Below are 23915 nucleotides of genomic sequence, written 5' to 3'. Positions count from 1 at the left end.
AAGCCTCTAATCCCACATTGAAGTCTCGTTGCATAGGGAAGTCTAGTTTTCTGCAATTGGTTTTGAGTGTGCTTTGTAGCTTATCAGGCATCACTACCACATATTGTGGTGATGACTACCAACTTAGTGACTTGAACAGGGGAGTAAATGAATTCATAGAGAAGGCTATCAATAGCTACCAACCACTGATGGTTATATACTTCCTCTAGGATCAGAATAGCAGGGTTTTTCATAGTCCTTCAGAGGACAACCAATACAAGCCTTCTGCAAACAACTGAAAATCCAGATGATTAAATTCTGTGGGAGGAGGTCATTAAATTCATTAGCCATTCATTAAGTTTGGTCTTCACTGATTTTTATGGGCTCTATTTGTTGTTTGGCAGAGAATTCCATTAATGAGAGATTTTCTTGTATGTGCTATGTCACTTTATAATACTTGTTTATTTTTTGTAGTTGTTTGGATCAAAGAAAACTATATACCAAGTCCTGGCAGATTACAAAATGTGAGCTGTTCAAATTATGCAGCTTACTTAAATAAATTAGTTACACTGGTCTCAGCCATTTTTCATTTTTGAGGGTTACAGTTCTAAAACCATGACTTTTGGAAGGGTATTTTTTGATTCAGTTCTATCTCTTGTAAAAATCCATTCTAAAGCCAATCAGGCTACTCACTGAACTGATAGAGATCCAGATGGAGAAAACACAAGGTTGGAGAAATTCCATAAAAGGAATTCTGGCTTTGATAAACAATTATTTTACAAACTTTTAGACTTCAGACTATTTGAGAAAGTAGAATAGCATTTAAGCACTTCCCTTCATCAACCCAAGGAACTTAGTAATCACTGCATGAAGTAGGACCCCTGTATCCATGGAAGACAGGTTCCAAGCCCCCCAGCAGATGCCTGAAAACATGGATAGCAGCAAAAACTATACAGTTGAATTTCCATGTTCACAGATGTTAGGGGAGCAGGACCCCTGTGAAGTGAAAAAACTGTGAGCATGTCTACCCTCCTCCTGAACTTTAACTCTTAATTCTGGTTCCTCACCAGCTCCCATGATGGTTTCATCCACTAAATAATTGCTTGCTCCTCTATTTTCGGCACATACATGGTTCACTCCTTGCCTTAGCATGCTCAGAAAGCACCCTATATCTTGCCCTACCACTACCTTAGTTCGGCCCACTACTTGCCTCCTATTATATTCACAATAGTTTGGCCCTGAAATTTTTAATTTAACTTTTTTAGACTGCAGTCAATCGCAGTTATGTGAAACTGGCAATTGAAACTGCAGATATAGAGGATTTACATTATTATGGGCTCTTTCTAAGGTAAAATTGCTAGTTTGCAGCAGATGCATTTTCGAATGTATCTCAGTTGTAGGTCAAACATATTAGCATCTGCAACACCCTAACTACTTTCTAAGAAAGGTCCAATTTTGCTCAAGGCTCTGTCTTGATTACTATTACACTCATCTGAAAGATTATGAGTTAGATCCAAATTCAGTCATACTAGGAGTAGACCTGGTAAAAGCACACAAAATATACCTTTAAGACAAAGTAGTCAATTTTAAACTACTACTGGACAGGTTGATTGGATTTTCTATTTCAGAAAAGACAAGTCATTCTTTATTGTACATTAACAAGAATCAACAATGTGCTTACCTACATCTGCCCCACTAAGAGCTTTCCCCAGAGGCCAGGGACGCATGTCGATTATCTTTCCATTGATAGTGAGTGACTGAACACAGCCTTGAAAACCACGATTGATTCCTGCAGACCTCACAAGCCAGTAGGCAGTTGGGGCACCTCCAAGGTAGAAAGGAGTCCGAAATGTAATTTTGCTGTATTGACCCTAGAAGAGAAAGAAGGGAAACAAAACACATGCAGGAAATCTACTTAAAGGATCATATTTATTTATTTATTTATTTATTATATTTATAACCTGCTTTTTCTCCATGGATTTCAGTGCTATACATATGATTCCTATACAGTTTCCCATCCTGTCCTTTGATCATCAGCAGACATTTCCACTATCACAGCCCAGTACAAAACATGAAAGGGAGGTTCTGTGGAAACTCTGGATATGCTAGATGAAAAGTCCTCATACCTGGGGCAGAACCCTGAATATAACAGCCTTAGAACCCATGGGAAAAAAATAAATTAGCAAGAAAAAAGTCTTTTTAGCAATAAAAACGTCACTGCCATCCATACCATCCTTGCTGCCATCCCTCCACCATGGATTCTTCCTCCTACAACCCTACAGGTTTGCTCTGTAAGTCTTGCATTAAGTGACTTCAGCTGTAATTAGAAGTTATGCTCTCTGGATGCCTACCGCGACTTTTGCCAGGTGAGCAAAGAAAGTGGGGAGGGAGAAGATCAATTATATTTCTAACCTGCCCATAATTAATGTTCTTCAGGCAGATTGCAAAGAAGGGCTTTTTATCCCTGACTCAATCATTTATTGCCTTTTGCTATGGATTTTATAACCATTTAAGATATATAAAATTTTTAATGTAGATAGCTGTTCTGAATATATAATTTCCCTGCCAATTATATCAGCTAGGACAAATAGCAGAAGCTAGAACCAACATTTTTCACTATTTCTTGGATTGCAATTTTACGTTCCTTGACTTTGTTCATAAATGGAATTGTTTTTGATTAAGCAAACTGATGCAATCAGATCTGCAGGGCAGGGCTGAGCTGAGATGTTAACTACTCCTTCCTTACCCCAATATCAATGCTCCCATTCTCTCAGACACATTACCACCACAAGCCGTGTTAACCCTCTTGAGAACTTGACTGTTCGGAAAAAGGAGGATGCAGAGAGGTAACACAGTATCCCAGAAACATTTTCCCTTGCCTCCATAATACTTACCTGTCGTACCACTCTTGAACTTGGTAGGAGGTGGCAGCTATTGATTTTGATATTTAGGGTGGATTTGGTCCCAGTGGTAAAGCTAAAGCAACAACTTTCATTTAATTAGGTTTAACTAGTGACATTTGGGATGCCAGAGGTAAGGAGGAGGCTGACAACCCTACAAAGGACCCCAGAGACTCGTAAACCATGAGCAGTTTACATTGTTCTGTCCCCTGCACTCCAGAATAAAGATAGGCCCTCTGAGAATATGAATGTTGGCCGCTCCTGGTTATAATTTCAGCCTCCTCCAGAACAAAGGATGTATGCTGTACCTACCTCTAATTATAAGCAGAATTTCCCATTATCCTCACTGAGTTGGTTCTGTTCTTAAGTTGTCATTTGTTCTTCTGTACTTGTTACATTTTTATTGCATTTTACTGTAGTTTTTCTTTTAATCAGTTTTAATTGTGCAAGCTACCTTAAGCCCTATTTTTGGTAAAGGTACAGTGCAAATCAAATTAGTAATATTAAATAATAACAACTACTGACAGAGAACTGAATCAGGAGGATGGATTTTTAATCCATCCTTAAGGCACAATGCTATGTCTGTGAGGCATGTCTACATAGCCATAGGAAAGGTTGGAATTCAAGCTCTTGGAAATGGAAGATTGACCTCGGGGGGGGGGGGGGAGTGTTCCAGGGGTAGGGAACGTAAGAGTGAGGCTCTGCCGATATGATGTATCCTGAAGAGCCCCAAACTCTCTTCCTCATAAGCAGGGGCAAAACAGACAAAATTGGCCATCTGAGTTTTTTGTGGGGCAGAAGAAATATGGAAGTAAAATTACAGTTGTAATTTCAGGTTTCACTGTTTATAATTTTCTCCTTCCCCATACCATATTTACTGTTTGTAAACCAGGAACACTGTATGCATCTAAAGAATGAGTGACTTCCACAAACAGGCAAACTTGAGTTCCCTGAAGTTCTCCAAATTCCATCTTGAAGCTTATGTCCATCTCAGACCATTGTATTTCTTTTTAATTTCACATTAAAATTAGCATATATTTTATGCATATTTTTCCAAGTATATGCAGCAATTGTGAGTATCTTTGAAATGGACACATTCTTTTCCCATAGAATGAGGTGTGCTTGAGCTCCCTTTTCAGAAGTATGCAGTTCTTCATGCAAATTTGTCAAATATACACATGCTGTTAAATGCATTTTGGTGATCACATTGCAAGCTCAGAAATATAGAGACCTTGACTATAATTTGCACCTGAGTCTGTGTTTGGAAATTCAAACTGATCAAAGCTTCAAACTGATCAAAAATGAAGGGAAATAAAATTTTCATCCATCTCAAGCCTTTGCCATTTCGTAAGTAGAAACACCCACCTGTGATTTGCCAGACACGGGACGGTTGTTATCCAGCCTAAGCCATCCTTCCAGACCATCTCTGAACACTGTCACACTGTGCCAGTTACCCAGTTTAACTTTGTTCTCACTTGTAATTACTGCAATTCCAGTACCACAGTTGAACCTGTGACCAACACAGAACAATGTGAGAATTCTTCCACAGAATTAGCAGACTTAATTCCACCTAGCCAGTTCTTCCACACCCCTCAAGTTCATACTCTCCCTCTTTTAAAAAAGCTGTGTATGAGGTCAGACACTTGCCTATGTTTATCTTTTTGTTAAATACATCATTAGCTATTCAAAATATACTGTGTGATCTTCCATTTAGTTCACCAGCCAGGTACATACTTGTCTATCTTAACATATTGTACTGTCCAGCATTCTGAGGCCGTTCACTGAGCACCCATTTCTATCTTTCTTCTAATGTGTGTGGGGAAGGGTGGGGCTAAAAAGCAGTTCCTTTAATTTCTTTCCTTTTCACAAAGATAGAGCATTGAGCTTCTTGCACCTTCTGGCTACAGACAGACAGAGCACCAAAAGTATTTGGAAATACACAATATTAGAATCTGACTTGATACTACTACAGTAATCTGTCCTGGGAATTAACCCGAATCCCTGCTCAAAGGTAGGGCTGTATTAATACTAATGATATTCTAAATCTGAAATTCATGCTGCTGGTGAATTGACGGACTCAGAAGTCTCAGTAGCAACCAGCACAAAGATGTACAAGTGTGAGATATGCTATTCCCCCCGCCCCGACCTTGCTTCGCCTTCACTGCTTGGACTGGTACAGGATGGTTGTTTGCAGTAGCTACTGTGCACAAGGTAAGCCTTCCAGAAAGAAGCTGGCTATATGTGGTCAAGTGAGCAGCACCAGGTCTGGAGACAGCTTATAGTACAATTATAGTATCCAAAATTATTTACTAGTCTCCCCACCCACAATCATGCCAAGTGAAAATCACTTGTGGCACTATAACAGCCTGAAAGGTGGTGTGGGAAGGCAGCTTGCCCTTCAAAGTTACAAAAACCTTTCTTCCTGAATGCCTCTAGAAAATGCTTACTGGTCAGGGCCAGCCAGGTAAGTGTCCTGGGCAATATATCACCAGAAAGCTGGTTTCTGATGCATTTTGGCACTACAGTAAGGATGCTACAACTTTTGCAGTGCATGTCAGGTAGTCTTCCCTTGACTTTTCTTTTTAGTGAAAAGCAACTGGCTGTGCAGGAAGGATGGGTAGGGAAAGCACACTGAACATGCTTATCCATGTTGCCCCCATATGGAAATGTTTTTTGCACAGAGCTGCGGCGGGGATTTTGAGAAAAAGCAGCTGGCAGGAAAAGAATCAAACCACACTTCATCCACCTTCCCTCCACATACCATCAAAGCCCCAATGGCTGCTTTCCGTTGGGAAAAAGCACCTCAGGAGAAACGTCACCAGCTGAAATGGCATGTGCTGACTGGCCCATTAAGAAATTATGTTATAATATTTCTTCTGCTTGAAGGAATGTAACTTAAATAATTCTTCCTCCTCAGTGCAATGGCTATTAATATGCCAGGCAGTGTGGTACAGAAGTTAAGAGTGCAGGACTGGAATTCAGGCAACCTGGGTTCGAGTCCCCGCTCAGCCATGAAGCCCGCTGGGTGACTTTGGGCCAGTCACAGATTCTCAGCCTAACTCACAGGGTTGTTGTTGTGGGGATAAGATGGAGAGCAGGAGAAGAGTGATGTAATCTGCTTTGAGTTCTTTAAAAGAAAAGGACACTATATAATTCTTAGCAATAAATAATATCCCTCTATAGTTTTGTGAAACTGATTTCAGTGTTAATGTGAATGCACAGCTCTCTAACAGAATATACCATATCAGAAAATATAATTATGGTAGTGGTAGGAAGAAGTCACTTCTTTGGGATATTTACACATTCTTTTTAACATTTATCAAATGCAAATGAAAGCTGGAAAATATCTATCTATATCCCCATGTCAAGATTTCTTGGTATGCCAAAAATAAGCGTGGCTATGGGGGAGAGCCAGGCCTATTTGTACTGCAAATATAACTAGGTAAATATAAATTAGGTTCCCCTTAGGGAAATAATAATTTCACAAGGGGGCAGTAATCTGTCTTTTAGAGAGGCAGCATTTGCAGTGAGCGGGTCCATGTGATAGATCTGTTTCTGAACTCTAGCATTTCAGACCATTGTGGGAAAAATGTATGTTTGAATGCATCTTCAATTAAACAAAGTCTCAAAGGACACGGGACAATTTGTATTCCTGATTATAAAGCCAGAGTCATGGAGCTAGGAATCTGTATTCTGATAGCCTGCCCTACTCCTCACAGTTGGCTTGTAAAAAAAATGCACCAGCTGCCTCTCTTAGGTTGGGAAAGTAGCCACTGTGAGATGGTAAAGGGTGGATTCCTGGTGGTGCAGAGGTGAGAAGACTGCACCCACCAGGATATGATGCATCCTGACAGCACGCCAGTGCCTCCACCAGAAAGCTGAAAACATCGGTTTAACACTGGTCCCAGGGTGGGAGGTGACAGGAGAGGAAGTTCACTTCTGCTGCTCTGTTTGGACAGGATGCCCTGCGTTTGAGGGCTAACAAGTTCTAGGGAGCTATGAGGGTGCATTTATTTATTCAATTATTTTAACCTGCTCTTCACCCTATGGTACCACAGCAGTAGGCAAGTGGCAGAGCAACCAAACTGCACCATAATGAAATTAAAAACCTATAAAACAGAATTGCCATAAAAACACTTCCATGCAGTATGTCACAGAAACTAGTGATTCCATCTAACAGGCTTGTCTTATGCATATTGGCAGTGTTCTTTCTTTCCTCAATAGATCATTCAGTTACCCTATAACATCAGTTCCCTAGAATCACACTGTCCAACAACAGATGTATTATATGCGCTGCTAATTGTGTAGTAGGTTCTGGGGGAGAATGAAAAGCCACAACCATTGAACTAGCTTGTATCTGTCATACAGATGTACCCTTTAACCCTCTTCCAGCCCAAGAGATGAATTTCATTCCAGAGAAGCCCTTGAGGATTGCATCCCAGTGTTTTGCAGGGCCAAGGCCAAAGGGATAGGGCCCAAAGTACAAAGCACCAGCATATGGTAGCACAACACCAGTAACTAAGGTTTAAAAGAGGTCTTTCAATCATTAAGAATGGGGAAAGAATTGAACAAACTTTCCCCATCATTGAGGAAAAGTGGGCAGGAACAGTAGAAAGGCATGAGGCCTTATGGGTCCCCCTTGATCCTCAGGAGGGATTGCAGGCAATTCTAGAGTAGACACAAAAATAATTTGATCCCTTAGCATAATGCCATCGCAAAATTATCCTGCTCCTGTGGAAGAGCTCACTGAGGTTCATGAGTCCCTACGAGCACTCATGTATCCCAGCGGAATTCCAAATTTCTCCTCCACAAAAGGGAGAAAGAACAGCAATGAACATAAGCATGCAGCTCAAGTACTGATTTTCAAGGACTTGAATCCAGAATCCTTCCTCTGCCACCAAAAGGTTGCTGCTTGCAAAACAGAACTCATTGAGCCCTCCTGCTGTCCAATGTACTCTCCAAATCTGCTCCAGAAAAATAGAGAACCCTCTGAAAGATATTTAGGACATGTGCTGGAGAAGCAGGGGAGAGAAGAGGGCACATAAGTCACATTGCACAAGCAGTATCCTCTTGCTGGAAGAACAAAGATTATGGATCCAACCCAACACTTTTAATTACATTAAAAAAAATACATCCCTATAATTTGAACTCTCGGTGCAGTTTTTCAAACCTTGCTAGGTTATACATTATATATTCTGCAATTGTAATTATTTACAAAATGTATGTAACATTCCATATTCCAGTATGGAAATTATGGAGAGAGAAAACATATGAAAGAATACTGTGTTAATACAAGGGTAATAAAACTGTGGCAGGTTAGTTCAAGGAATCTTCCTGAAAGAAAATTGTGTTCAGGAGGCACCAAGAATAATGCAACGTTCACCCCTCCCTGACCCCAGAGGCAGCGAGTTCCACAGAAATGAAGCTGCCACATTAAGGGCTCTTCTCCGCCTGTGTTCAGCAGATGACCTCTTCTGGATGGAGTTGCACTACCCCTAAAGAAGTAGGTTTGTAACTTGGGGGTTCTCGCTGATCCATCTTTGTCAGTTGAAGCTCCAGTGCTCTCAGTGGCACAGAGTGCCTTCTACCAGCTTTGGCTGGTGGCCCAGCTATACTCATTTCTAGACAGGGATAGCCTGTCTTCAGTAAGCTACACTCTGGTAATCTTGAAATTAGATTACTGCAATGTACTTTATGTGGTGCTGCCCTTGAAGACTGCACCTTGTATGAAATAAGGCACATAGATTAATTAGCGGGACCAAAAGGTCCACACTTATAACACCAGTTCTGGCCCACTTGAATTGTCTGTTCCTATGCTTCCGCCAATTCAAGGTGCATCTGGAACTTTCCTCCAACTGCCAAATCCAAGGGAGGCCCAGAAAGAGTAACAAGAAGTAGCGCCCTCTCCCTGGTGGTCCCCAGCTATGGAACGACTTTCCCATTGTTGTTCCCCTAGCACCAATATTGTCTTATTTTTCATGTCATTTTAAGACTGCTTTCTATTCTCCAGCATTTAAATGGCATATAGTGGGATATGCTACCTGTTTCAACATTTCTAGTTTTACTGAAATTGTTTTAGATGTTTCATCTATTTTAATTTTATATTGGAATTTTACACTGTTTTAAATGTATTTGATTGCCTCTGTATTTTTATTGTTACTCTTTTAATTTTAAAGCCAAGCCCCGGGTTAAGAACATCCAAGTTACAAATATCCGTCCTTATGAACAAACTTCCATCAAGCCAATTACAGCAGGATCCCCATAAAGTGCACATAGTAGTGAACACTGCCTTCATAGGGGTTGTGGGGCAGGACCCCGGCAAAAGTGGAAATGCTGCAAACGACTCTAGAGGGAAAAAACGTGAATATCTCTAAAGTCTTCCTGCCCACTGAGGGAAAAAACACATGGGTGAGATGGGCTAGTACAGGGCCAAGAGAAAAGGTGTGGCATCCCCAAACAATGCACAGTTCCCTAGGAATATTCACAGTTTTTCCTTAGAGATATTCCAACTTACAAACTCAAAGATGTTCTCAGGAATTCAATTGTTACATAACCTGAGGCCTGCCGGTATTTCAATAAATTATTGGGAACTGCCCAGAGAACTTCAAACATTGGGCGGTATTGAAATAATAAAATCTGGGTGGACAATCAGGCTGTGGATCCATGTGGAACCACCAGGGACATTCTGTCTAATGACCTCAATGGCTCAGCAGGTTAGAAAGGAAGATGCCCTCTCATGTATCCTGACCCCAAGTCTTTAAGGGCTCTGTACACTCTTACCGAAACCTGCTTCAGCAGTGAATAGGCAACCAGTGCAGGTCTCTCAACAAAGGAGCTACATGCTGTGAAGGGGCAGATTCTCACAACACCCAAGTCACTGCATGTGATCTGGACTAGTTTCTCAATCATGAGACCTTGAAAGGATATAGTGTTAGATAATGGGTTTTTTTTTTTAAACTAGGCTAAGACGACTAAAGAGTCCTGCAGCTGTTTCCGACAATACTTACCTGAACTGAACATTTCGTCTGATGATTGCTACAGACATGAAGTCACCGCGCCCATGCTCATTTTCTCCACAGTAAAGAAGCAAACCATCCTCTGCTTCAACCTGGGCAATGCAAATGCAAGCACACAGCATGTCAGAATCTTGCTCCTCAAGATAAATGCCTCAAGCTCAGTTTCTCGTTTCTTCAACATTACGTTTGCTTCATCCCATATTCGCATTGATTTGTGCTTTGAAAAAAAGCGTCTGCATGAAAACCCATAATATCTTCATGTGCATTTCTCAAAATACAGACATTCTGCCAAACATATGCATTTTGGCTTGAGCATTTCAAGATGGAAAAAAGACAGATTTACTTCTGTTTCTATGCCCACAAATATAACACAGAAATCGCTTGAATTTTAAAAAGATGGTTTAAAGTGGCTTTTTAAACCAACATTAATGGAGCTATCCCCTACGGCCCCTAGGCCTTGTCTGGGGAATCCTAGGATACTTTGGATTCCCATCTCCAAGCATGGAAACCACCCTCATCCCAGAGCTGGGGACCCTCATTCTGACTCCTCCCTGTCTGTCTTACAGCCAGCACAAAAGGCACCACACCAGCTACCTCTCCAAAGTTGGAAAATTGACCTCCAATAAGGGACGGAGGAAGCATTCCAGGGCCCAGAGGGGGGAGAAGACTGGGGACACCAGGATATCAGATACTCTCCCAGCACCCCAGCCACCTTGCCTCCCTCTCCAAAGCTCCTCCATCTAGATAGCTGACAATGGAAACTGCATTCACCTCTCCCATCCTCCTGCTCCCTGCAGTGGATGCTTGGTAGGATTGTGCCCTAATGAAATCGCAGACTCTGATACAAGGAGAGTTCACATTACAGCTGCTAAAAAATAAAGGTTGGTGGGGGGTTTTTTGGTGCTCCTACCTCTATTTCCAGAACTCAGTGGGGGTTTCCTGAAAAAGCTGCTGCAAAGGAGACCTTTTAAATAAAGGACGTGTGCTATTACAGTACCTTGAACAATGATTATCTGCTTTATTTATTTCAGTAGCTATATCTTGCCTTTTCCTGATAAAAACCAAGGCAGACTACAATTAAGAATACAAATCGCAGCAAATTTAAAACAATCCTAAGGGATCTGCTTTCATTCATTACATTAGGATTCCCTTGTTTTGTTTTTTGTTAATTTTATATTCACACACACACACAAACCTAAAGATGCTCAAGTACATGAAGTTACCCTATTTTTTTTCCACTGTGCATCGCCCCCAGCTCACCAAATGAGCATAATGGAAGACTGAGGATTCTGAATCCCATTCTCTCAGTCTAAGTCAAACTTCCTGTTAAATATTCCACAAACACTTTATGGACTCACTGCATCCCAGCTGTGAATAAAGCAATACCCATCTTGGTTTTCATTCCTGTTACCTTGAGAAGGCAGGTAATAGACTAGAAGTCTTTCTGGCAAACATGCCAGAGGGCCCAACTAGCACAGCACAAATACCTTTTGTGAGCACATAGCTTCAAATACAGAAAACAGAAGCAACCCCAAGAATCAGCAATGCCTCTCAGTGGTGTTTCCACCTAAATTTTACCGTAAATTCTATCCTCTCACAGGAGAACTTTCCCAAACCAATATAATTGGAGGACATGGTAAATGGTATTCTCTCTGTGGGGGATCACATTAACAAGATGAAGCTGCATGAAAAAGGTGTAAGCAAGGTGGGGGACATCCATTTATGGCCACTTTTCCATTTCAGTCATGTTTTGAATGGTACTATTTCAGTCATCTGTGAGCTGGGGCTACTATACCTGAAGCCAAGTGGGAATTTCTGCTGTCAGTTCAGGAAAACTCTAATGGCTCCCAGCATCAAATGCTGCCTGCCTCTGCATAATGTAATTACTCCATCACTTTTCACAACAAGGCTTGTGGAAGCATATTCTGAAATGGCACCAACTTTCCATGAATCACCTATATTTCCAATGTTCCTTTTAATAGAAATTTTCTCTCATAGGGGAAAATGTTAGTCCATTAGTCAACATTTTACACAATGTTTAAGAGGCCTTCATTTGTTCACTTACCCTAAATTCAACAGTAATTTGGAATGTCTGGTAGGAATTTTTCAGAGGTTCAAAGGTGATGTATGAGTAGCCAAAGAACTGAGGATACTGAATATTAACATCTAAAAGGCAACAATGACAGCATATTGCTAAGTAGTGAAGCTCCAAATAAATTCAACATTTTTAGCATTAGAGGAGTTTCTGTTTATTTATCAGGACCATTAGCAGCCTGACTCTGTCTTCCCTTTAAATTTTCATAGCTGATTCTCTTGTGCCTAAGCCTGAAGAACCAATCCCAGCTTCCCCAGTTGCACCCCCTGCACATGTCCTATGAGCAGCTAATTTAGTCTGTTACTCATCCTGCTGATGTTTCTAAGCAATCCAGCACTTGCTTTTGTTGTGGGAAAATGAGCAACTCACAAAAATAGCAAGTGCAGAGAGTAGAGATGGGAGAGCAAGGGATACTGAAGCTCACAGAAATTCTGCAAATGGCAAAGGTCAGTTCAACTCACTTTCACTCCAAAGATTAGCTCATTCTAATTTGAAACTTACGTTTGGTTCCTCTGAATGGGAATGAAGCATTTGACTCCATCAGTATAAAAATGTGAAATGTTAAAATTTGTCATTAAATCACACATTTTTAGAATGTGCCCTTTTAAAACTGTGCATGTTTTAAATGTGCATTTAAAAATGTGCATTTCTTAATGTGTACATTGTTTAAAATGTGCACTTCACTCCACTGACTATAGGAAGAAAATGTGAATTTTGAAAAATGAACATTTTGAAGTATGCATTTTAAACTGTTTCAAAAAGTGCACATTCTTTTTAACATTTATCAAATGCAAATGAAAGCTGGAAAATATCTAACTATCTATTTTATATATAGCACCCAATAGTCCCACACAGGACTCCCTGGGCAGTGGGAGTCATAAACATAAACACTTTATGAGAACATAAAATCATAAACATTTTCAGAGAACATGTGTTTGTAGTTGTGAAAGGGACATTTTCAAGTGATTTGCAATCTGAATCAAAATTCTTGTACCTCCCTACTGTAGTGGCATTGAAAAATACATTTTCCCTCTTTGTCTGCTGCTGAAAATAGGTAGGCTGAGGTTCTTATTCATACTAATACTCTGCTCACAGGTAGAGACCCCAGCATGCAATTTCAAATGTCATGCTGGTATTGTCTACCCATGAATAGAGTTGCCTGGAAAGACCCAACCAGCTACCTGAAACTGCAGATGGGGTATTAACTTGCAAAAAATATCCTCATATGACTTTATAAAAAGCTAAGAATAGCTTTGCTGATTCACACCTCCAATGTTTATTAATTTACTGCTTCAACTTTCCAATTCTAAAGAAGCTTTTAAAATAATGGTTATAGTAAGAACTAACAGCAGCAGAAATAAAACTTTTATAAACAATAAAAATATTTAAAGAAGTGGATAAAACAACCTAAAAGCAGCAGACAAAGGTAAAAAGCAGCAGATAAAAACATAAAACAATCTAATCTGTTCAACAATCCAATTTCAAATTCCAGCAGCAGATAAACCGAAGGCTTGCTTAAACCTTAGCACCTTCAGCTGGTGACAAAACATCAGAGGAGAGGAATAAATGAATTTCTTAGGGCAGAGGGCTCTGCATTTGGGGTGCAACAACAAAAGAGGTCCTTCCATATATCCCGACCAACTGCACCACATTATGTGGCCAGATGAACAGAAAGTACTTATCAGTTCACCTCAGTGGTTAGACAGATTTATATCAGAAGGCACAGTATTATTTGGTTTTGCATTCTTTCAGACTAAAACTGCTACTAAGCACTTGGAATTGCACCTGGAAATAGTGCAGAAGCTAGTGAACCTGGTAACACATTCAAGCAAAATCCCCAGTTCTGGTCAAAACTCTTGCCACTGCATTTCACAGCATAAGTTTCTGCAAGGACTTCCAAGCCAGCCTTATCTTACCAAGAGTGCAATTTACATGTGACCAAGTGAGATGGTGGCAATATATGATTTTTCCAGAAGTGGGCACTGCTGGCACTCCAATTATGCTGAGCAAAAATACTCCCAGCCACAGTAACCAGCTGGGAATCCTGAAGCAACATGAAGTCCAGGAACATCTCCTAAGTTGTGAACTTGGTTTTTTTAGAATATGTCTGGAAGCTCATAAACAAATCAGGATAGAAATAACCATTTCCTGTTGTTTGTTTCAGACATCTGGCCATTGTGCTTATATCCCCTCTCAAAAGGTATGCTGCTTATTCAAGCAGGAGGGCTGAAATCTAAACAGTTCCTTCTAGATTTTTGTGAACTTCACCATCAGCCCACAAGCCAAATGCGGTTGTTCCAGCTGTGTGCCTTGTATTTCTGCTAATCTCTGGTAGCACTCTGGTATTAGAGTGACAAACCAAATATATATGGGACGCTATTTTGCAAACTTCTCCCTAAATAAGACACTTGCCAAACACACATAAGGAATGTCAAAGTTTTCAAAGCAAACCAACCTTCTGAACAAGTTTCTCCTCCTTTGCCAAGGTTGCAGTGGCAACGAGAGCCACTCCGCTCATAATCATTGACGCAAAAGCTGTCAGTAGAGCAGATGGTTTCATCGCAGGACTGGTCAGACTGCCGCACCATTGAAGCTCCGCTGTTCCTCCTGGTGGCCTTAGTAGTAATGGGTGTAATTGTGGTGAAACGTGGTGCACGTGTCGTTGTTGTAGGGGAACTAACGGGATATGAAGTGGCTGAAAGCAGCCTAGATAAGAGTCTTGCATTTGACCTTTGTGAAATCTTGGTTTCAACCAAAAATTTCCTATTCCCTCCTTTGATAGCAGGAAGTGGTTTGAGCTGATAGGAGGGAAAAAACACATTTTATACAGCTGGAGGCTAATGCTACAGACTCCAGAGATTTGGTTGCTAGCATTCCACGGCTGATCATACTGATTTGATAGTAGTGTGGCAATTTTCTGGCTAGTCTCTGGGAAGGGAACTTGTAGAGGTACCCATTAAAAGTCGAGAAACAAGGCTTGGTTTTAGCCAGAGAACCCACTAGCAGAAGACCTAGAACATGTTGCAATGTTCTGTCCTACTGAGGGGGAAAATACCTCTTCCAGGCATGTGCATGTGTTTGACTAGCTAGAACAAGTAATTGGCTTGATCAAAGGAATTTAGGCCAGGCACACATGCTTTGCCTACCATCCCTGTTTACAAGTTTTCATGTAGCAGGAGCAGGAAAGATTCCTGCCAAGATCTTGAAAAGAAGTACACATTCAAATATACAATATTGTAATATCACGCCATTTCACCCATGTAAGGCAGCTCCCACTATCTCCTTTATCTCTGTATGTACTGTTGCCCTAGGCACATATCCCATTTTCTGTAGAGATGGGCTTATCGCAGAGTTTTATGAAGTCAAAATAAGAGTCTTTTCATATGGTCACTGAAGGAAAGTACTGTGCCTGCATTCTCTTCTTGACCTCTGTGCTCATGGATAGAACTCAAAGAAAGACATTTCTTCTGAGGACATTTATGTCAGTTTTCTTGCATTGCCCTCTCCACAAGAAAAACAAGGTGCATATTTTTTCCCCTCTCAACACTTTTCACCTTTGTTTTTTGGTCATGGCTATTTCTCCTGACAATGACACAGATGTAAGGTAGGCCTGGGGCTTTATGCTGCAGCAGGGCTAGCCTAAAACATTTTGTTTTCTGAACAAGAACAAGATACCTCCACTCCATATACAGAAGGTAACTGGACTGGCAACTGAAGATTGCATCAGCACTGGTGATACAGCAGAATACTTTATTGTGCAAAAGGCAGCAAGGACACCCTGCACAGGGCAGACTGCATGCCACACACAGTGCTCTTATCCAGCAACCTGTTGTGGTCCTCACACCTTGGCATTTGGGACCTGAAGCCAATGCTTCTCTCTGGTCAATGGTAGGGCTAGTCCTGTGTTACTGCAGAGCCAAAGAAAGCAAGAAAGGGAAATGCTGCATCACAGCAAAAGGTGAGTCTCACCCTCAAGGAACTGGTGGGAGACTTTCTCCATCCCCAGGAGAAATCCAGTGAAATGATCTCTGTTCACAAGTAGGGTAGAGAAACCATTTTCATACAATTGCAGAATACATTCACATGCAGGTTCTGACCACATAGTGTGGAGCTCTGAAAAGGGCAGGCTTCCTGACTACATGAACAGAACCTCTGCTGCAAATGTGTAAGCTTAGTCTTTCAATTCTACACAAATAGTGCTCTCCACCCACACATTCTCTGAATGCAAATATGTTCTTTGAAAAGGCTTCATGTGAACATACACAGAAGAAAAATTTCACTCAAATGCATACGTACAGAGGCTGACTTAATATGTCATCAGAGTGTGCATTAGTTTATATATTTGTACCTTATCTTTGTCAGACCTCCTTGTCTAAATGCTACATCAAAAAAACCTTTAAGGAACTGAAATGCCAGTGGCACCTTTGGATTTACCTCATCAATGTAAATGTCATAGTCTGAATCATCAAAGTCAATTCCATCATCATCACCATTTCCAGAATCTGTGATATACCGATGCCCATAGCTTCCACTGCCTATCTCTTCTGGGCCTGAAAAGACAAAACTGTTATGCTAACCTCCGTACTGTTTTAGTCTGTATTGGCACTATATAATTGCAAGATGGCACCTTGCAGTGCCCCATACGGAGAAGAGTTCTTCTGCATATGCAATAATTAATGTGGAATGAAAACCCCAGCCCCATTACAGCCATGAGACTTGAAAGAGCAAGGGAAAAAATCCCTCTGTCTCTTCACCTATTAGGGTTCTGAATACAGAACAATGTGGCTAAAGTACATTAACGGGCTTCTAATTCCTGTTAAAGTGCTGTCGAATATCAATCCTTTGTGCCTTGCCCCCCCCCCCCCCCCAAATCATGTGATGGGAGAATCCTACAGACAGTCTCAGCTCAGAGAGAAGACTATTTGATTTACCTGCTTACCTCACCCCTGCACCCATTAAGATTAATCCTCCTTGGCTGACTGGCCACAGTGGATTTCCTCCTCAGCTGCTCTCTCCCAGCTCATCTTTCCTCCCTTTGCTTTCTTTCTAACTCCTTATCAGGAGCTGGTAATTATAATTAAGGTGAAGCATAGAGGGAATCTTATGAGGCTTACTTGTTTGTTTTTTAGAAATAGCCTTGAGAACTAGCACATGATTCCCACTTCCTATTACCAAATTTTTTTTAGATATTTTCAATGATTTATTATATTAAAAAAGAAAGAGAGTCTGGGAATTATTCAAGACCATTTGTGGTAAGAATAAGATACTTCTACACAAAGGAAAAGAAACTCTCTTCAATATGTCCATTTGGATATAGTTGCTGCATTAGAAAAAATCCATTTTGCCAAAGAAAATTGTCAATTGCACAAAAGAAGGTCCACAAGTGTTTGTGGACTTCCTCTTGTATTGCTTCAGAAGACCAGGCCAAGCACAAAATAAAATCTGGAAATGCTTGGAGGGACAGATTCTGATAAGGTTCATCCCAGCCTTAGTTACAAAAAGCCAGATTCTACCTGGACATCAGGGAAAACTTCCTGACTATTTGAGCAGAATGACAATGGAAACAAATACCTTAGGGAGGTTGCAGGTTATCCCATATTTGAGATACCCAAAAGTCAGTTACACAGGTACCTGTCAGTGATGCTTTAATTTGGCATTCAGTTTCGCATTAAGCAGGAGGTTGGCCTTGATTGTCTTACTGGCCCTTTCCAATTCTACTACTCTTATGTTTTTATGAAATTCTGTTTTTTTTTTCCTCCTCTCTGAGATTTCATTATTTCAATTTTGCTTTTTCTTGCAATTTAGATACCTTTTAATTTTTCCTGTTTTTTAATGTTGCAATGTGTATATTTTACTTTTCTGTAAGCTGCTTTAGATCTTTTTAAGTGGAACAGTTTAAAACACAAAGACAAAACAATCAGAAGAAAGACAGTAAAGTGCTTTTCAATTTGTTTCAATAATTTGTAAGCTGCAGGTTTAATTGGAACCAAGCATCACAAAGGTTGCTCCTGTGTTACAGTACTAGCCTAAACCATATGGATGAAATGGAATGACCCCTTTAGTGAAAAACAGTTCTACCTGCAGGAAAGCTCTGTTGGTGTAAAGCCACTGCTGGTGAAAACATTGTTGGTAGTAGCTGGACCAGGTTCCAAAATGGAATGTTCTGGGGCAGGGCAGGGATAGTGCAGAGGTAGCATTTGATGCTACTTAGATTGCTCAGTTATTAAGCTGTTATGGTCAGCCATGAGTGGCCTAGCGAGGCCCAGTCAGCCAGACAATATTACTCCATCTTACCCAGGTCCAAGGGAAACCTGGGTAAGCCTCCTTTTTGTAACCAGTTGCAGGTCTTTGCTAAATGAAAGGCCAGGCCATCTGGATGCTGACACTGCAATGCAGATGGCCTGGCTGAGTTGCAGATGGTCTGGCTGAGAGATAACCTGGGTGAGGTCATCTCTGGGCCAAGTGCCTCCAATTAGTAAACCTATTGACTAGTAAACCACTCAGGTGCCTGAAAAATTAGAAACCTTCTAGAATCTATCCTGGAGATGGGAACGAGAAATTACTGGACAATCAGCAGACAAAAAAAAAGTTCTTCCAGAATCATTACCTGAGAGAAGAAAGAGATATAATCCACTAGGAAAGTGAGATAGGGGAGCTTTCTCTTTCTCTTTTAGTACCAATACTAAGAGCAACATTCCCTGGAAGGAGAGGGCTTGATGCAGGTGCCAGAACGGATTGCACAAAAGATTTTTTCTTTGGTAGAGGGGCTAGTGTGTAGGTTGCCCCAAAGGGTACAGTGAGGACGCAGCACCAAGAGAATTTTACCATAGTGACTGTTCTAGCACAGGACTGTTCTAACTATACTGGTTGTCATTTCCTACTAAATTGCCACTTTAAGTAACTTTATTGTCTAGTGCACTAAAGCTGACCAACCTTTTCATTCTGTACTTTTTCCTAAATCCCTAATAAATCTAAGAGGCTCACAAGGAGATATGCCATGTTATTGGCCATGCTAACGATGATTTAACAAACAGTTTGCACACAACAGGCTGAGCAAAACCTTTAACCTAGCTATGCTTCCTAATAGGCTGCAAAGAAACCCAACCTCAGTAGGACCCTGCCCAGTTATGTCAACTGGAATGGGAGTTCTTGGGAGCTAAGGTTTGTTTACTCTTGCTGGTGCCAACTGACTGCTTCACCAGGCCTTGTGCCCATACCCAGGATGGCTGCAAGCACCAGCTCACCACATATATTTAGGATTTTGATCTTAGTTTAGTTGCAAGTTATGCAGGTAAATTTTATGCAAGTGTACTCCTAAATCAATTCTACTGTGTTTAGTGGAGCTTGGTCCTAGATAGATATTGCTTCCTTAGGGCTATTATTTTAAGGTGCAAGCAACTTTTATGCAGAATTGCAAATTGAATTGATTTTTCTTAAGAGAAACTGAGCTAACAACAGCACAGTTATCCCCATGCAACAAACTGATTCCTACTCCCTTTTCCTTCCCATCACACAAAGATGCATCATACTGTTGTTTAGGGATGTGTGAAAAGCTAGCTTCAGTTTGCTTTTGGTCAGTTGGAACTCAGTTTGCACTTTCTGGACTGGACACAGATTCAGATGAAATCTGAAATCAAAATTTATATATTTCTAAACTTGTAATATAACTCTTAGACCAGAACACTGCACTCAACAGCATGTGTACATTTACATATAATATATACCCATTATATAGACATTTTCCACATACCCTGCTACAATTTCTAGTCTTTTTAAAACAAGTATTCAAAACACTGCAGAACCAGTTAAAGAGCAAGACAAAAAACATGCATGTGTATAGAGGCTATGATGGCCTCTATACTTCAAATTTCTGGGGGGAAGGTTCAGCAACACAGAATGCTTCTCTTCATTTTGGTATTCAAACAGGTATACAATACACAAAACTATGATGCAGCTGTTAAGTGCTTCATCCCTGTACCTTCGTTGTGTCCTCACAGTTTGCTGTCTTCACACATTAAGATGAAACTATCAGATACCTTACAGTGTTGTCAGTTCTTCTCATTCTGTCAATTTTTCTGTCTGATCATATCATGTGATGCAACATTGCTATTGCCTTTCCTTGACAGGCAAAAAAGTCTACTTTTCTGGGAATCAGAATGAAATTCTATTTTATGTAACTGATGAAGAGCTCACTAGCCTACAATGGGTAGCTAATCAATTACTGTTAAAACAGTGCTGTTGCTACACATGTCGATTAAGGACATGCTATATTTCATTGCTAGGTCCTTCCACAGTTCCTCAGTGTGCAATGACTTGATACCTCCTTAAGACGCTCCACCAACCTTGTAATCTTGGCCCATAATTAATTGAAAAGTCTGCAAGGGAAACATTAAGAAAAGAAAGCCTCTCTCCAAATAATCAAGGATTAGGTTATATCAAATAAACCCTGAGGAAATCTCTTGGTCCTGCTAATTAGGTGGCAACTGAGTATTGATCAACAGCTTAAAAAGCTATTTTATTACGAGGCCACTGTTGCAAGCTTATGTCACTTACACTTAGAAAATCACTGGGCTCAGTCTATACAATGAAACGTTGCCTAATGGAAAAAAGAAACTAAGAGAAAAGACAAGTCTTTCCACTCCATTTCATGGATAATTTATTGGCCTTGAAAATGGGAAAGGCTAGATGTCTTATTACAGTCGCTTTGTGTAGTAGCAGCAGCAGGTTATCAAGCACTGCTTATTCCATGGAGGCTAAAGCCCTTGAAATAATGTATGCCCTGTTGAAGGCTGATGGACTGAGCTGGACTTTCACAGTGGGCATTCCTGATTCTCCTTATTAGTCCTACTGCTACTGTTTTTACCTGAAAAATGTCCATCATTTAGGGATGTACAACATTTTGAGCTCAATGGATTTCAACATATTCCTGACCACCAGCCAAGGGAGGGCCAAATGGAGATTTTGTTTTCAGCTTCTGGAAAAGTGCTCAAAAATTTTGCACAACTTGGACCCAAGAACTCCATATAACTAGTGCTACTTGCACAACTCAGAGCCATCTGGTTAAATTTGAGCACCTTTTCGTAGCAATGTTGTAACATGCAAAGTATGGAAGCATCCTCTGCTCAGTGCACATGCAAACACAGCACCTTGGCAAGTTAGCATTTTCTGATGTTAATTTCAAATCTGTGAAAAATTCAGGCCTCTGCTTACACTGCACAATCAGTGTAAATTTGCATAAATCACAGTGGTGACCCCAGGTTTGGACAAAGGTTCCTGGATTTTTTTTAAGTACACACATCAGAGCTCTTTAAAAAATGGAAGAATATGTGCTAGCTCAACTCAAGTCAGATCAAATCTGTGCCAGCACAGGGTTGATACAACAGAATCCATGGGACACAGTTGAGGAAGTCCATTATATTTCTAACTCCCCAACTGAATCCCTCACACATTTCTAATGATGCTGGGTGTGATGTGTGAATGGAGCGCTTGTGTATTGAGAAGATATTTGGGCAACTAGAGTGTACAGAGATACACTATATGCACATGGGAAGTCTGGACTGTGAAGGCCAAGCCATCCAAGGTAGCAATGGTCAGCTCTTCTATTCCTTGTAGTCAAATGCCAAGAGCTGTGTGTTACTCTTCCCTCTAAAAGTGAATGGCAGCAATTCCTCTCTATGTAAAGCGATATATATGACGATATCATGGGGTGAAACTTGCTGTAACCCATGATCCCCACTAAGAACCAAGCCTGTTTTTGCACAGATCCAAGTAGCTTCTGTTTCTCTGGCTTTTAAATATAACATCTATATTTAGGTGTTGGTCTAGGTAAAGATATTTAGTATCATACTCTATTACTGGACTCTTGGTTTAGGAAAGAGTCCACCCTACCCAAATTAGCATTGCAAAAAAACTATCTTTGGTTTCAAAAGGATTCAAAATATTTTTGCCTACAAATAAACAGGATGTTGGAAGAGTGTGTTTCTGGCAACAAGATCAGATATCCTTTGGTAAGGATCTCTAGGCTACAAATCCCACAGCGCCTGTTGCACCTTAAGGAGGTTTCCATAAACATTCTGTTCAGAAGTTAAATTTTAAACCTAGGAAATCTCAGTAAGTAAAACAATCTGGAAGACTATGAAATGGGCACAGGTACCCCACTGGGATCAGGTTTTGAGACCAAGGCCAAATGAGATGAAAGAAGCTGGCATGAAAAGAATGACCAGTTTAAAAATAATAGCAAAATGCAGATTTAATACTGCAGTGTTGGAGAGTCAGGCTTTGGCTTTCCTCTATCTTCCTTCCCCTCAAAAGAAAGGGAGGAAAAAGGAAGCAGAAAATCCACCAAAAATTTTTTAATCCACTTATTTATAATCTGCTTATAATCTACATTTATCCTGGAAGTTTTCATTGTTGTCTGAAAAGAGGGAGGAGCTGAATGCCAAAAAGAAAACAGTACATGCTGGATTCCCCAGTCCTCCATACTACAAAGCAGCCATGGGTAGAATTCAGGCTTCTGGGACCTACATTGCATTTTCACTAGAAAAATCCACAAAATGGAGTTAGGTTTGAGAGAGACATACATATTTTTAAGCATGACATAAATAATTCAAGGCTCAGTAATTGGCCATGAATAACAGAACTGAGTGGGGTGCATAAACTTTCCACTCCAGTGCATTCCATGATTTCTTCATTTCAGGAGTACAAGTTGTTTGTTGCTGGTATTATTAAACAATTGGGTGCAGAAATTCCTGCTGATCTTCTGCAATCATGCAGGGATTTACCAGGAGATTCATATCTATTTCCTAGGAATATATGAAGCTGCTTTGCCACAGCTAGAGATGTGCTGAGCCTCTCCAGAATCTGGATCACACACCCATCAGACTTCTTCCAGTGCTTGTCCCTCTCCAAGGAAGCAAACTGTGTGCAGAAGTCGTTGGACATTCATAGGCTGCCGGCTGCACAACCAGAAGCCTTCCCCAATCATCATTCCAAGCAGCCAACCTTCTTCTCTGCTTGCTGTTGCTGCCAGTGGGGGTAAGATGCAATGAAACAGGGCACAGAGACCAGGCATGCTAGCCACCAATCCCAACGACCACCCACTTCCCCACTCAGTGCTGCCAGGGGCTGGCATGGAAGAATGGTGCTGCTTGCATAGCACATGGGGCTTGATTTCTGGTGAGGACCCCACAAATCCTGGGCATGCTCACCAGTAACTCGGACTCTTGCCTGCTGAAAGCAGACTAGTCCCTGGTCCAGAAAGGCAAAACCAGGGAATCCAGCATTTTCCCCCCCAAAGCAGATTCCCCACACATTCCTAGTCACAGCATAGTCTAGCCAATCCAGTAGTAGTAGCAGCAACAGCAGCAGCTGGCAGCAGCTCCCCGTGGTTTCAGGCAAACACATTTTCCAGTCTTTCCTGGAGAACTTGGAATTAATTCAGAATCTTCTGCATGCAAAACAAGTGCTCCATAACCAAGCTAATGCTCTGGCTCTTTATGTGCATCCCTCCTATACCCAATATTCCAGCATTAATATACTGTGTGTTTTCCTACTGCCACCAGTAGAGAGGGGAAGGAGAAAAGGCAGTAGGACACAGGGTATACAAGATGGGTTGTCTATTTTTGACAATGGACGCAACCCATGTGATTATTCAACCTAACTTGGATGGTCTCATAGCAAAGTTTATGGGGGCCTTTCTCTACATTCAGTGCACATCAGGGAATTTCTAGAGTGTTCTGAAAATATTAGAACAGTCACAAGCCAAGTATGAAAGAACTGATACCCCCTCCAAAAGATTCCACTTTCCCTCTGATCAAAAACCAAATGAAACCTGACTCATGCCATTACCCAAGTCAACTTCAAGTCAATGCTTGAAAAATAAGCTCCTCCAACACTCTTTCACAGCATTAGAGATTTACTTTGGTC

General features: G+C 40.9%; 1 protein-coding gene across 1 annotated transcript in view; it reads right to left on the bottom strand.

The window, feature by feature from the left end:
- Positions 1-23915, bottom strand: part of EGFLAM (EGF like, fibronectin type III and laminin G domains) — a 123568-nt gene that overhangs the window by 34506 nt on the left and 65147 nt on the right. Inside the window, exons 8-13 of the mRNA XM_044431340.1 lie at positions 16425-16540; positions 14446-14788; positions 11961-12061; positions 9887-9987; positions 4245-4389; positions 1661-1850 (exon numbers count right to left, since the gene is read on the bottom strand). Of these exons, the coding sequence (XP_044287275.1) occupies positions 1661-1850; positions 4245-4389; positions 9887-9987; positions 11961-12061; positions 14446-14788; positions 16425-16540 (996 nt within the window). The remainder of the gene's footprint in view (positions 1-1660; positions 1851-4244; positions 4390-9886; positions 9988-11960; positions 12062-14445; positions 14789-16424; positions 16541-23915) is intronic.

The sequence above is a fragment of the Varanus komodoensis genome, unplaced genomic scaffold (genome assembly GCF_004798865.1).
Source record: "Varanus komodoensis strain SLA01 unplaced genomic scaffold, ASM479886v1 scaffold22, whole genome shotgun sequence".
NCBI classification, from domain to species: domain Eukaryota; kingdom Metazoa; phylum Chordata; class Lepidosauria; order Squamata; family Varanidae; genus Varanus; species Varanus komodoensis.
The sequence above is the reverse complement of the archived record's forward strand: the minus strand, read 5'-3'. Positions and strand labels throughout refer to the sequence as shown.